This window comes from Bradysia coprophila, unplaced genomic scaffold (genome assembly GCF_014529535.1).
Source record: "Bradysia coprophila strain Holo2 unplaced genomic scaffold, BU_Bcop_v1 contig_232, whole genome shotgun sequence".
NCBI classification, from domain to species: domain Eukaryota; kingdom Metazoa; phylum Arthropoda; class Insecta; order Diptera; family Sciaridae; genus Bradysia; species Bradysia coprophila.
Window position 1 is genome coordinate 11,975,767 of NW_023503493.1, and position 14,731 is coordinate 11,990,497.

Genomic DNA, 14,731 nt, shown 5'->3' on the forward strand with positions numbered 1-14,731 from the left:
ATTACTAAGACACCATTCCAATGACCGTTAATCATAACAAACATCCATTCATTACAATCCACAGAGCATGCAGACGATATCCCATATTTGGAAATCAAGAAATCGCAAAATTCGAACAATAGCTCGTCGTCGTCGAGACTCTACTGGCCGGAACCGAAAAGCCCCAACGGACTCATTCTGTCGTACACCGTCACCTACAAGCGCGTCGATCTGGACAACGTTAAGGCTACCGAATATTGTGTTACGCATAAAATGTATAAGGACCAGCACGGAGAAATTCCATTCCTTAAGCTGTCGAATGGAAACTATTCCGTTTCGGTGAAGGCAACGTCACTGGCAGGCGACGGTCGTTCTACGCCGGCGAAGACCGTTATTATCGATGTAAGTACTTATGTGTTAAGTGAAGAAGAGTTGAACAAGACTGCTTCATGGGAATTTTTCAATCGGTATAAGTACAAAAAGCCGTTCGTTAAGTTTTTGAACGAATCCATTGTTGACAAAGGAAATCATTGAAATTATTATTATTTTTTTATGAACTTTTTACTTTTGAATAAAACATTTCAAATTCGAACCATTTTAAAGTAAAAATGATTTGGTGGAGGCGTCTTGACGATCATCTGAATGAGGAGTGTAAAAGTAGTTCGTAGTTCTTTTAAAAATGGACTCACTGTGTTATTACGTGTAGGTAAAAAAAAAACTTCACAAAACTTCCTCATTTCAAAAATCAATTTCACGCCTAACGGTTGTGGTTGAATGCACTTTAATCAAGCGTGTGATGGCAAGTTTATGATTTTTGGACAGTATTAATCAGCCCGGAGTTCTGAACTCTACTCGTCAAAAATTTTACAATTTCATCCGTACCATCGGCTGCTTGGGAATCCACGGCACCCAAGTTACGCAGTAAGGAATGGAGAACTACTGATTGGGGTTGTAATCAGTAGAAGTTGAAATTCTTTCAAGCAATGATACGAAGCTTCCATTGGGAAGCTGCAAGAGGCTCGTTGAAGGTTAAAAGTTACGATTTCCGAAAGGTCGCGCTGGAGATTCATAATTACAACATTTTGGTGCTATGTCGTATTGATTGAGCGCCTGCTATTGTGAAATGTTTTGAAAACAATCTAAATGCTCAAAACGATTCAAAGGCGACCGGAGATTCAATACTAATTTTCATACAAGAACCTTTAAACACCGTTGTGAACGCTCTGACATATCTTTTTTCAAAATTTCTTTTTTGTGATTCCAGTTTGTGAATCTCCAGTTCTCCAGTGGGACAATTTTGAACTTCAACTCCAAAAGCTTCCCTTACACCCATGGAAGCAATATTTTGTACCACTTCAACCACTACCTAGTACATACCCAATCAGTTCTCCACAACTCACTCCGTAGCCTAGCTGCGTGTGATTCCTGTGCATCCGATGGTACGGATGAAATTCTAATTTTTCTTAGTGGAACCTAGTTCAGCGCTTAGAGTTAATGAATACTGTCCAAAAATTTCAATTTGTCGCTACATGCTTTTAATTAAGGCACATCAACCATACCGTCGCCTGTATATAATAATAAATGCTGTGAGTCGTCAATATTTACTACTCTACACACGGATCTTTGTTTCCCCCTATTGTCACGTCTTAGTCATTTGTCAATTATTGCACTCATTCATCACGACAGCATTTAACTGAATAAATTTTGTGGTGAGAGTTGTCGGTTAAAGAGACCGACACTCCGTTCTAAAAAAAATTTCAATTAAATTCGTAGTTTAGACGATGCAAAGCAGATAAGATAGCTGCGCATGATTTAAGCACCTCATTTACAAACAGCAGCGTGTCTATTTGCTATAGCAATACAATGAAAATCTTTTGAAAATAGTTATCCCAGACTTCCTTCAAGCGTACTCAAAGAACTCAATTTTCTGCTGAAATTTTCATCGTAAGCTTGGCTTGCGTCTGTCGATTTGAATGATCAGTCAATGCTACATGTTCGATACGAATATGAATGGACAAACAAATTGACTTTTCATTGGTTGATTCTGATGCTAACCGTTCAGATATGTTTCGCTTTATCGATACTAACCAATACACTGCACGTACCTCATTGTTAAACTAAAAATTAAAAATTTTTGCCGACATTCAGGAATCCAAAATTAGCTCATCAACCATTGCATTCATCGTAATCGGTGTGATCCTGATAGTCGTTGTAATCGTTTACGGTTTTTGGTTATATTTCCGGCGGAGATTCGGCTCCCCTGTCTCAGGTATGTATGGGTGAAGTGACCGTATGACCAGCCAATTTTTCTAACCGTGGAAATTCTCGTTCCCATCAGATTTGAAACTCATCGCGTCGGTCAATCCAGAGTATGTCGGTATGCAATATCAAGTGGACGAATGGGAGGTACCCCGAGATAATGTCATACAGTTGCGTGAATTGGGCCAGGGATCATTCGGAATGGTATGTTGAATGTCAATCAAAATCAGCGAGATTCAAATCAACTAAAATCTTATTCGTTCACCAGGTGTACGAAGGAGTAGTGAAGAATAAGGATGGCGAAAGTGTGCCTTGCGCAATTAAAACAGTCAACGAAAATGCCACGGACCGAGAACGGATTAATTTCCTCAAAGAAGCAGGCGTTATGAAAGCATTCGATACACATCACGTTGTCCGCTTGCTCGGCGTTGTGTCGATCACGCAACCGACATTGGTGGTAATGGAACTAATGAAATACGGCGATTTGAAAGGCTATCTACGATCACACCGTGCCGATGCCGATGTTGGAGTGACGCCGATCGCTCAACCACCAACTCTAAAGCGAGTTCTGCAAATGGCACTGGAAATCGCCGACGGTATGGCTTATTTGGCCGCTAAGAAATTCGTGCATCGTGACTTGGCTGCTCGGAATTGTATGGTGGCCTATGATTTGACGGTTAAAATTGGCGATTTCGGTATGACGCGCGACATCTACGAAACGGACTATTATCGCAAAGGAACGAAAGGTCTATTACCGGTTCGATGGATGGCACCGGAGAGTTTAAAGGACGGAGTTTTTACGTCCAGCAGCGATGTGTTCAGTTACGGAATTGTTTTGTGGGAAATAGCTACTGGTGCCTCACAGCCTTATCAGGTTAAACGTTTACTGTCGTTTCGTTATATCCGTCGTGCTAACCAACGAATTTCTCTCTTCCTGCAGGGTCTTTCAAACGATCAAGTCTTAAGATACGTTATCGATGGTGGCGTTATGGAGCGACCAGAAAACTGTCCGGAGAAACTTTACAAATTGATGTGTCGAACGTGGCAACATCGGCCCTCGTCTCGACCGACATTTTTACAAATCGTCACGATGTTGCTCGATGACGCCGACCAGTCGTTCAGGGGTGTTTCATTTTATTTTACACACGAAGGACAAGAATTACTTCTACAACCGCAAAGTAAGTCACCGGATTGAATACGCATAAATGTCAACCGGATCCGAATCTCCCGCACAATATTGATCCCATTAGTGTCTCCCATGTCCCAAATTCCAAAAAGGGTAACATCCCGCCACACCCGGTTACACAATTATTATTTTCCGCTACTTAGTCTCAACATCTCCACATCTTACAGATCGAGGATTGGTGATTGATGTGACCACACCACTGAAAGCTGAAGAAGATGATTTCAGTTTGGATGACTTACCGGATGCATTTTTAATGTCCGACGTGCATACAAGCAAAACCGATGGTGGTGCGTCACACTCGCCGTTAAGGTGAGGGCAACCATCCTAGGTAAATAAATGCAATTAGACAAACATTCAAAATTTAATCAAAAAAATATCAAAATTTTATTCACAAAATTCCGACCGATTCGATGTTACATAATGAACATCGAATGTGCATGTTTCAACCAAATCGAATCGATTTTTTTTTGTGCGAAAAAAAACCATTTGGATTTACTAAAACCAATCGAAAGAAAGAGAAAAAATCGAAACAAAAAAGATAATTTCGATGACATTTTTGGCATAAAAAATCTTGTTTGGCTAATAACATTTACTTGTTGGTTTGTTACACATTTTTTTTTCAATTTTTATTTTTTAATTTAACTTTTACATCATCGGTACATTGTGAAGAGTCTGTTTCTTTGCTCACCTTCCGTTCATTCGAATCGGCACATAGGTGTCGTATTTGTTCACTGATACTGAACATCCACGCTGTTCATCTCGATGGACATCGATCAGAAATAATTCAATATTTCCGTGTCGAAATGTCTTATTCTTTCCTCAACCATTTCCATATTTATTAGGAATGATGCAAGAAGTATTAAGAGCAATGGACCCCTTGCAAATTTGTAGCCCACATTTAAGTGAAAAAATATTCGTTTTTTGATGATTTCTCTGAACCAAAATCTTTTTTTGAAAAAGAAAAACCATTAAGCACGCAAAAATGTGTTACTCTTAAAGGAAAAATTGGTTTGTGCACTTGGAGAAACTTTTGCAGGTTGTGTAAATTTATGTAATCTGCACCGGTTTCTCCAAGTTTAAGCTATGACTCACAACCAATTTTTCATCTAAAATTTTTGCGTGATTTAATAGTTTTACCTAAAAAAAAATTTTGATTAAGAGAAATCATCAAAAAACGAATATTTTCCGCCTAAATGTAGGCAATATTTGTAGCAAAGGGTTCATTGCTCTTAACGCAAACGAATACCAACAAAAGAATTGTAAACACTGAAGGTGTATATCAGATTACAATGTAAAACGCAAAATTGCTCGTGTGTTCTCGGCCCAAAAATGCGAATTTCATTCCACCTGCTAGATGTGTTCTTAACTTAAGAAGCATTTTTTCAGCGGATCACCCCAAAAATTCGGAACTCGAATGGTAGACGAATTTAAGCGCAGCGTTTTCGTCAACTGAAGTGCTAACGATTTCTGCAGTATTTATGGAATGTGGTGAACATGATAGCATGAATGTTGAAATGCGAAAATTCTATTGAAATCGTAAAGTGATACAATAAAGCGAACTTACGCTGCACTCGAATTCACGCAAAACTTGGTTTCTGTGTGAAGATTTGCTTTACACGATAGATGGGATCGGCATATGCATCACATGTTAAACCATGGAAAACGCAGCATAATTGTCGATCGTATCAGCACAAATTTGCCCGTGTGTTTTGGGCTTTACCTTCAGCGGTTTATATACTTTGATATACTGTCCCTTTGAACGATTTTCGAATGGAAATCGTAAGGTTGTGCAACACTTACAGCTGATCATTACGTCTGTTGTGAATATGAATTATTAATTCATTCCATTGTCTAACATCATGCTACCATCAGATTGCACTGGAAAACGTTTCATAATTGTTGCACGCAGCACTCGTCTGTTTTTGGGCTAAAAATAGAAGTCATTGCATTCACCATACGTACCTAAACTTTCGTCATGCCAAGGGCTTTAATATCGCAGGTCCAAATCGCTCAACAAATCGTTTTGAGCTTTTACCGTTAGATTGCATTTTTGAACACACTGAAAGTGCTTCGATATCGGATTCCCTTGATCGAATTCGTTATTCATATTGAAACGATTGGGCCGAATGTTGAATGCGTCGGCCCGACTGGGAGTGAAAGAAAAATTTTCTCAGAACATTCAAACCGTTTAAACAAGCTAAATCGGAATTGCCATGTAGCATTTGGTCGAATGACCGAAGAAACAGTCAAATGTCTTGACAAATTGTTTGTTGTGGGAGTCAGTGAAAATCTCCTGCGTTTTGAGGTCCCTCGATTTTATGTCTTTTCTTTTGAAATGTATCCACGGTGAGCGTGTGAATGGTTCTAATTTTCTATTCTAACCGCTAACATCATTTCTCATCACTGCATAGTCATAAATACTTTCTGTTTTATCATACCAAACCAAAAAATATCGAACAAAAAACCTCCTAAGTTCACAAACATTTTCTAATTTTTTATTCGCTTTTCTACCACCAAATCAAAATAAAACGCTATAAACAGATCGTCCCTTGGCCAAGTCCGCCGATTCACCAGCAGCATCCTAGACGTAGCCTCCAACAAAAGCAATAAAAACAGTCCCATTTCCACATCAATCATCCCATCATCAATCAATTCAACAAACACTCAATCAATACTGGGCCGCAACGGCGGTCAACTAAATCGCGGCATCGAATTTCTACGCAATGCATTCTTCTACAAAAACAATAGCAGCGGCGGTAATAATGCCGACGCCGACTCCACCGAATATCGTAAATTGCATACCAAAATTGAACCGAAAATATCAACAACCGTCGCCGATGAACGAATGAATAGTGAAATGACAGTGGTTGGAATTGAGGACAATGTGGGTGCGGTGAAAAGACAAAATTTATCGAATGGATTTGTGGTAAGTGACAAAAGTGATCTGGATTGACCGATGTAGAGAATGCTTAAACAGAAGAAAGAAAGAAAATTATTTTTTAGTCTTTAATTTTAGAAAATTGAAAGGATTTTTTTTTATTTTTAAAACGTTAAACATGTCAAACACACACAAACGCACCATCCCCGTCTGACCCCCCGGAAAGAGTTTATGTTTTAAAAGGAAATAATTCTTACAAATACAAAAATCAATTAGTTAAAAATAGCGAAACAAACAACCTGAAGAACTGATTACACGACTATCTTTAAATTTAATTTTTTATTTTTAGAATTCTTGTCGTTTTCAAATAATTTAATTTTTTTTTCTTAGTTTGTAATTTTGTTTTTCTTTTCTTTTTTTTTAAATATACGAGTTGGTATTGTCTTATTTTTGTAATGTAAACGTGTAAAAAGAAAATACTTAGATAAACGAACATTTAAACAAAAATAAAAAAAATTAATAAAAAATAAACTAAATTCGGTAGTTAGATAAGATTTTCAGATGTAGATGATGAAGATGAGTATAAATAAAATGGTAAATGAAAATTTAAAGGAAAAAAAAATGAAAAAAAAAAACTAAAATAATTGTCAACCGATAAATAATAAAATTACAAAAAACGGCGTAATAAAAAAATTATTTGTTTTGAGGAAGGACCGAGAGTTAAAGTAAAAGTAAAAAATTATGTAAATAGTCTAGGCTAATTGTATCTTAAAAAAATTAAGTTTAAACAAAAAAACAAAAGAAAAAAAAATTGAAAGAAAGAAAATCAACGTAGGATTTATTATCTTGTAAAAGAAAAAAAAAAACAAAAAAAATCTAAAGCGATGAACATAAAATTGCCAAAATGTGTTGCTGCTGCATTTTTAGCTAATTTACTAAAGAAAATTCATTTAAAGAAAGGAAGAAGAAAACAAAAAAGAAGTGCGACGATGACATTTTTATCCCCCGACAATTCATTTTTATTATTTATTTCAATCATTCACGCAATCACAATCACAGAATTTAGAATCGACGAAAAGAAAAACTAGAGAAAACAAAAAAAAAACGGAATGAAATAACCGATTTGTTACCGGTTCTTTTTGCGGACGAACGATGAGCTTCGCGATGGTGCTTGATTCTGTTGATTTGAATGTAGACCATGTAGACGTTGCATTTTTATGGAGAGAATAACAATCTGGACTCGGAATGAACGGTCATCAGATATTTTGTGGTCAAGTGGGATCTATTTCAGTGAATTGAAATTCTTGAAGATTCTTGAAAATTCTTCACGCGATAATTAGGAAATTTCGAGAATTTCGAGAATATTTAGAATTTTAATTCTTGAAAAGATGCCTGTGGTCAAAGGTTTCGAAAAGATGAGGATTAAGCAATCATAATTGATAGTTGGTCGTGGAACTGCATGAAAAACTACATTTAGCAGAGAAAACTTACCCGATTCTGCTAAGATTGAGACACAAACGTCTTCAGAGGCATCATTTTATCATTAAATTTCTCGATCTTCTCTTCAAATTTCCTGTGATTTTGGCGAAAAATGTTCCGGGAAAGATAATTTTCATTGCTACAGAGTCAATTATATCTAGGAACACCATTGTAGACATTCTAAATTTAAGATTTTTTTCAAACTTCTCTCGTTCCAGACATGTGAAGAAATGAAAGAAGTATGAAATATAAGAAATTTGAAATGTGATGGTACTTTTAAATGTGATTCACTCTACAGTGTAAGAATTATAAGAAGTTACATTTTCATCAATTACATTCCAATCGACGTTATTCATTCCACATGTTATACACGTTATGATACATATATACAGACGTAAATGTCGTAACGTTGGCAATGCATGTGGATTGAATAAGGAGAATTGAATTGTAAATGTAACTTCTTATAATTCCGGGACTGTACGCTTCAAAGTTGTAAAATCTCAAAGCTCAATAGATGTGACGAAGATCATAACATAATATTTAAATGAAAAATGTTTTACTGGATGTGGGCCTCGCCCGAACTTGTTTTTTGAAGTTTGGTCTTTACACGATTATCGGAGATTTACAAAATATTCTCTTCTTCAACATTTTGACCATTCTCCTTCGATGTGAATCTTGTGAATATTCAATGAATTTAGGTGTAGTACCTTCCACTCCGCTACAATTTATTTCTCAAAAGGAAAATATTGTCAATTAGTGAAAAATCATTCTAATGCTTTCCTTCCTGCAACAGTCTGTAGCCGTAAATGATTGGAAACGAAGGCTACCAATAAATTTTTCACTATTTTCTCCGACCCAGTGAAACGTTGTTGTGAAAAGTGGTTATGTTTAACTAGGGAAAAAGGTTGGAAATTGCAATTTCTCTGGTGAATTAACACCCTAGAAATGCAATTTCCAACTTTTCTTCCCTCGTTGAACAAATAGAGCATGTCACGGTTCCATGTGATTGTTGACCTCGGCCTTGCCTCGCATCAACAAATCTCACATGAAAAGTGGACTTTTCAATTTTTTACCCCTTGTCATGTAAATATCTATTGACACAAAACCACTTACTACAAAAATACAATAAGTGACTCTATAAATCCATAAAAATCAATCGAAATTTATTTTTATTCGCAGCCATCATCATTCGTTTGTATTAAAAACCATAACATGAAATTGATATTATTTCATAATTATGCTTGCCGGACCGAGAGAGTTGAGCATAATTTGAATAATGAAAATAGTATTATAGCGAAATGATTTGAAGGTTTTTCGATGAAAATACGAAAATTAACAAGAAGCAAAACAGAAAAACAAAATTTTATACCAGAGACAGAAAAACGAAAATCATTTTGACGGAGAAATAGAATTCTATCGAGGAAAAAATTGTTTTTTTGATCACAGTAATAGTTGTTACGACGATGTTTTTCTTTTTTTATAATTTAATTCATTTTTCAATTACCCTTTTTTTATAATTCTAATATAATTTTATGCAATAATCAATGCAAGAACCACCTAAAACAACAACAACAATAAAACAACCAACAAAACAATATCACAAAATAGAGTTAATTGAGCAGTTAGAACCATAGATATTTTTTCAAGTAAACAACACACCCACTGACCGACTGATATAGTGATTGAAGATTTTCGTTTTGATTTATGGCCGAATGCTGTGACCGTTCAAGTCAAATTAAACATTTCAGAGCAATTACATTTTTTGCGTAAAAGAGGAACGGTGCCGTACTTCAGGGACTGTATGGGATTAAACTAAACAAAATGGTCTAAATTGAGGTGCGGCACCCGCGAGTGGGGCTTTTCTCAGTCAATCCTATATCATTTTGTCCATTAGTCCAAGAAGTGCGGCGAAATTTCGATGAATAGAAATGAAAATCACTTTCCTACAGCATCAACAATTTAAATATCTCAATTAGTTAGGCTTTTAGTTAATTTATAATAAACAGAAACAAACAAAACAGGAATCGCTGTAAAAACAACTCTACTAATTCTAATACTGCCACATTTATTCAATCCAAACTACATTGTGCTCTTTCCAGGGCCTGTTTTCAAGATTCTGCAGAAATAAAAAATTTCAAGAATTCCAAGAAAATAGACCATGGCTCCTTACCATATCATCACGGCATATTGATCGGAATTGGGATTGTTTAAAAATGTTTTCAGATTAAGATTTGAAGGATTTTAAATTCCGACCTCTATTCCAACTAATATAATCAATCCAAATTGTTGAACTGATCACACCTAAACTGAAACATTTTATTCCAATTCATCACCACTCTCTGAGCTCTTAGTTAACTGCAGTGAACAGATATTTTACCTAGACTGCCGTAATTTGCATAAAAACTTAAGTATTTTTCCGAACAATGGAAATCATTTTGTTCTGTAAAAAGGTAAAGTTTCGTTTGCAAATTCTGACGTTAGGGTGGCTGACCATACACCAAGGTAATCATGGCAAGCTTGATTGTAACATGTTACAAAGTTTATTCATGGAATTTATTGGCTGAAGAAACGTGGAAAGTAAGCGAAAGATAGTGAAGATCTAAGAATGAGTAACGGTCATTCTCTTGCGAAAGCAGAAAACTGAATTCAAAATCACTTTAGATTTCGCAACCGAAAGTCTCTCTGAAAATTAATGGTAATGCGACTAACATCTACCGTCCGCAAAACCGTTCAGAAATGCATTTCAATGTCAAATGTGAAATTTGTAGCTCCTTAAAATTGTAACGCATACTGGAGCTACGCTGTGTGTTTAATGTAAGAAGTTTTTTCATGGAAATAAATGAAATTGAAATTTCCAGAAAGATTCATCTTTTGCACCAACGCACCACTAAAAAAGTTTGCTTTTTCCACTGTCAGACTGTCCATTGCAAACCAAAGACTTTTTTTTGTAAATTTGTAGTGAACGGTATGTGATTGGTTGCAGATCTGAAGGTGAAAATTTTATAAGACCGTAGCTTCAGTCATCGAATGTGATTTTGTTTTCTCGTCTAGGCTAATACCAAGCCTTGACGACTCCAAACTTTGCATATAGCTTCAGTACACACTTCAGTTACAAGTTCGAACGACTTCATTTCAAATCTTTAGCCACCAATTTGCCTTTAAATCCTTTCCAACACATTTACTCAGACCCCTCTCCTTACCCACCAATTCCAAGTTAATAAATGTAACCATTTGGTACTAACCTAAGTTGGCGAAAACAATTTTTTTTTCCGGGATGTGCTTCAAAACAAGTAAACTTTTCGATACAAATTTTCAAGTGGAAACCTAATTTAGTTAGATAGTTAAATGAAATAAAATCTAGACGAAATAATAAACAAAACAACAACAACAACAAAAAATAATCTCACCAATTCCATACCTGACTTTAATAAATTTAATTTAATTTTTAGTTAAAATAGTGAAACAAATTAATTTATCGATTGAAAAATAGAACGGAAATGCAGCTCGTTTAAATAATAAATAAAAAAAGCAAAACAAAAAAAAAAAAAACAAACAGAAGAACAATATAACTTTAAGAGATAGCCTAATGAAACCGCCTACAGACACAACAATTTTTTTTAAATAAATATTTTGATTGAAATAATCTATCGAAATATGCCCGAAATTATGTCGTCTTAAAAGTTAGAATTTAGTTAAAAGACGAAAAATTGTAATTCATCTTCCATTGTTTAATAATAATAAAATTAGAGAAAATAGAGAATGAGAGAGAGAGAGGTACACGATATTTAATTTCAGAATAATTTTATATATTTTTTGTCGCTCTAATTATTAAGAAGTTTTTTTTTTTTGCTAATTTTTAAGTTTAAATTAAATTAATTTTATTTTTTATTGAGAATAGGATGATGAAGAAGTTTTTTTTGAATATTTTAAATACAATAGGCAGTTTTAATGCAGTAGCAACTCCATAACCCAGCCGCAATAAATTTACAAATTAAAAAGAAAAACGGAATAAAAGAGAAAATATTAATTTAAATTAAATTGCCCAAGAAAATTAATAATTAAAAAAAGAACGGAACGGATTCGTGTGAACATTTTGATACATAGCCGAACAAAAGAACATTTTACAGTCGCAGAACCGTGAAAAGGAACATGATTTGGGAGTTTTCTGTGGTCTGTAATAGTTTCCACAAAAATGTTGCTTAACAAATGAAAATCTAGATTCGGTTTTTTCAAGTGACTAGTTTTATGGAAACCTTTCCCCACATCTTCTTTAATTTTCCCATTTTTCCTAGATCCTCCAATATTACTGGGAAAGTGCGGAAAATTCGGGAAAATTCTACAAAATGTGGGGAAACTTTTTTGCCGAAAATAGTTCCTTTTTTCTGTCTTTTTGCTAGATTTGCAAACACGACTTGCAACTAAACACTAAATTACAAAATCTACATTTTCGTTCGTTGAACGAAGTTTTTGTGGGAACAATAATTCAAACCACAATGTACTACTGAATCGGAAATTCTGTTCCCTTTCACTGTTTCGCGAGTGTAAATACTTCTTTTTACATTGGAAGAAAAGTGAATACCGACACTTAGTTAAAGCCTATTTTTGGGGATTTTATTACTGAAAATAGCCGAAGTTTACCCGAAATCTATCAAAAATCTAGTGAATTTGCCGATAACGATTTTCGACCAATTTCTGTAAGTTTTCGGTTGATTTCACTCAACTCCGGCAATTTTCAGTAAATTAAACTCACAACAATACGCCTTGGCTTTGATGGTTGTTGTGGTTTAAATGCTAAAGCCACATAAATTAGTTTACCAAATGAAGACCTAGATTATTATACTTCTCGCCCAGGTCACATGCGTGTATCTAACACAATATTAAAAATCTACGAACTACAAACCACACCAAACTTCAAAAATAAGAAAACCATTTCGGTATCCACCATCTTTCGACTGAAAATGAACAAAACAATAGAAAATAAATTTACTGCTAACGAATTATAACTTTCTGCACTCAGTTATTTTATCCGAATTCAATCATATTATTTCCATATGTCAAAGTTGTCACACTTAATATGAATGTGGTATGGAATGCATTGAAATCGAATTGCTATGACGGAAGTTTAAAATTCGTTGGCTGTAACGAAAATCAAAATGAAAGAGAATCAAATTCTAGCCAATTTTATTTACACCTAGAAAGAGCTTTATTTTTTCGATTATTTTTCGTTCCGTATAGCGATTCAATGATTTGACTGATTTGTAATTGAATCGGTTCGATGTTATTGCAAATGAAAATGCTCGTTGACCATTTTGTTGATAAATTTAAATATAAATTTTAAAAAAAGCCAGCAAACAAACCTAGAAAATGTTCACACAAATTTCCGGTACAATTTTTTTTTTCTTAAATAATTTTTTTATTTAAATAAGAGAACCACACGGAGATGTTCATTTAATATATTTTTTTGTAAAATGAAACGTGTCGTTTTCGAAAAGCACTAAAAAAGACTGAAATATATAGTTCCTTTGTTTTTATGTAATGTCGAATTGGAGAAAAAAAAAGTTAAATAAATCCACATCGAATTAAAAAAAATCACGAACGGCGTTTTCCTTGTCTTTGTGTCTCAAATGCAGATCAATTAACCCACCTCCATATTTTATTGGTAATAATAGCGATTGAAATGGTAAAGTTCGCAAATGACGTCAACGAATAAGGTGTTCATCCATGTAACTTCTCGTTGTTTGCCTTTGTCCCAAAAAATGGACCGTTATGGTTCGCAATCGATGCTTCAATAAAACGTCTACTTATATCCACTTTTAATATCTTTTTACAATTTTTTTAGAGATGCCTAACGAAGAAATCCTCTGTCTCACAGAGGAGCTAAAAATGGTTATTAATTTGGGTGATTTGCCCACCTCCTCCGAGGAGAAAATGTTGAATTTAGTTCTCAAGCATTAGTGTGTAGTAGTGATGTGCGATGGATAAAGGATCGAGACTGGATAGTCCACGAAAAATTCTTGTCATATCGACATCTAAACTCAACTCAATTTAAGTTTGCAATTGATCAGCATCTTATGATGAGATCAGTTTACCGAAAAAACTTCTTTAAGATCTTTGTCAGCTGTATTAGTCGTATTCTACTACTTGAAGTTCAGTGCTACAGAAAAAAATCGGAAAAAAATTGCAAACCAACTTTTGACATATAGGGATGACAACAATTTTTAGTGGACTACACCAGTCTCGATTCTTTATCCATCGCACACCCGTAGTGTGTAGCATGTAGCACACATTTTACTGCTGTTTGAATTGACAAATGGATTTTACGTTATGTATTGAAAATGTTGAATTTAGTTTCCAAGCACAGACGTAGAGTTGATTTCCTACTGATTCAGAAATGGATCACGATCCAGCCATCCATCGCTAAAGTCAATTCCATTTTATAAAATGGACCAAAACTGATACTTCGAACCATATTCACCGGTAACACATCACGGTGTGGTTGAATGGAGTTTAATTAAACATGTCGTCGCAAATTTGATATTTTTGGATATTCTTAGTCTGCTTGTGACCCTGAACAATGTTCCACAAAAATTTTTGATTTTCATCCGTGCAGTCCGGAGCACGCGGACCAAGGCTCCCTAGAGTGCTCTGTGGGTGCGATAGAACTGATTGGGGTTACAATCGATAGGGAATGGAATTTTAATAGTCATAGTACAAAAAATTTGTCGCATGGATTCAAGGTGGACAGGTGGCGACTCATTGAAGTTGAAAAATGACGATCGTTGAAAGGTTCTACAGTTTTCAGTTTCAGTTTTCTGAAGTCATGCTTAAAATTTCGTCGTAGATGGACTTACCTCACTTAGGCGCTCAATAGAACGGCACTGTTGACCAGAGATATAGCAAGTGAGGTGTTGTTGGAAAGCTGAGACTAGCAGCAACACAATTAAGCAGTT

General features: G+C 35.0%; 1 protein-coding gene and 1 long non-coding RNA gene across 4 annotated transcripts in view; one reads left to right on the top strand and one right to left on the bottom strand.

Annotated features, from left to right (window-relative positions):
* Positions 1–6,523, top strand: part of LOC119076659 (insulin-like receptor) — a 52,359-nt gene extending 45,836 nt beyond the window's left edge. The window contains exons 11-17 of one of the 3 annotated variants that reach the window (XM_037183543.1): positions 65–381; positions 2,128–2,248; positions 2,318–2,442; positions 2,507–3,112; positions 3,179–3,416; positions 3,592–3,752; positions 5,966–6,523. In XM_037183543.1, the coding sequence (XP_037039438.1) occupies positions 65–381; positions 2,128–2,248; positions 2,318–2,442; positions 2,507–3,112; positions 3,179–3,416; positions 3,592–3,737 (1,553 nt within the window). In that variant the 3' untranslated portion in view covers positions 3,738–3,752; positions 5,966–6,523. The remainder of the gene's footprint in view (positions 1–64; positions 382–2,127; positions 2,249–2,317; positions 2,443–2,506; positions 3,113–3,178; positions 3,417–3,591; positions 3,753–5,965) is intronic. The other 2 variants (XM_037183542.1, XM_037183544.1) reach the window with 2 other exon arrangements.
* Positions 701–14,549, bottom strand: LOC119076728. The gene is made up of 3 exons (XR_005087686.1): positions 14,264–14,549; positions 8,489–8,494; positions 701–711 (listed from the first exon to the last, which is right to left on the bottom strand). It is a non-coding gene; the product is annotated as an uncharacterized LOC119076728 (long non-coding RNA).
* Between the last annotated feature and the right edge of the window lie 182 nt (positions 14,550–14,731).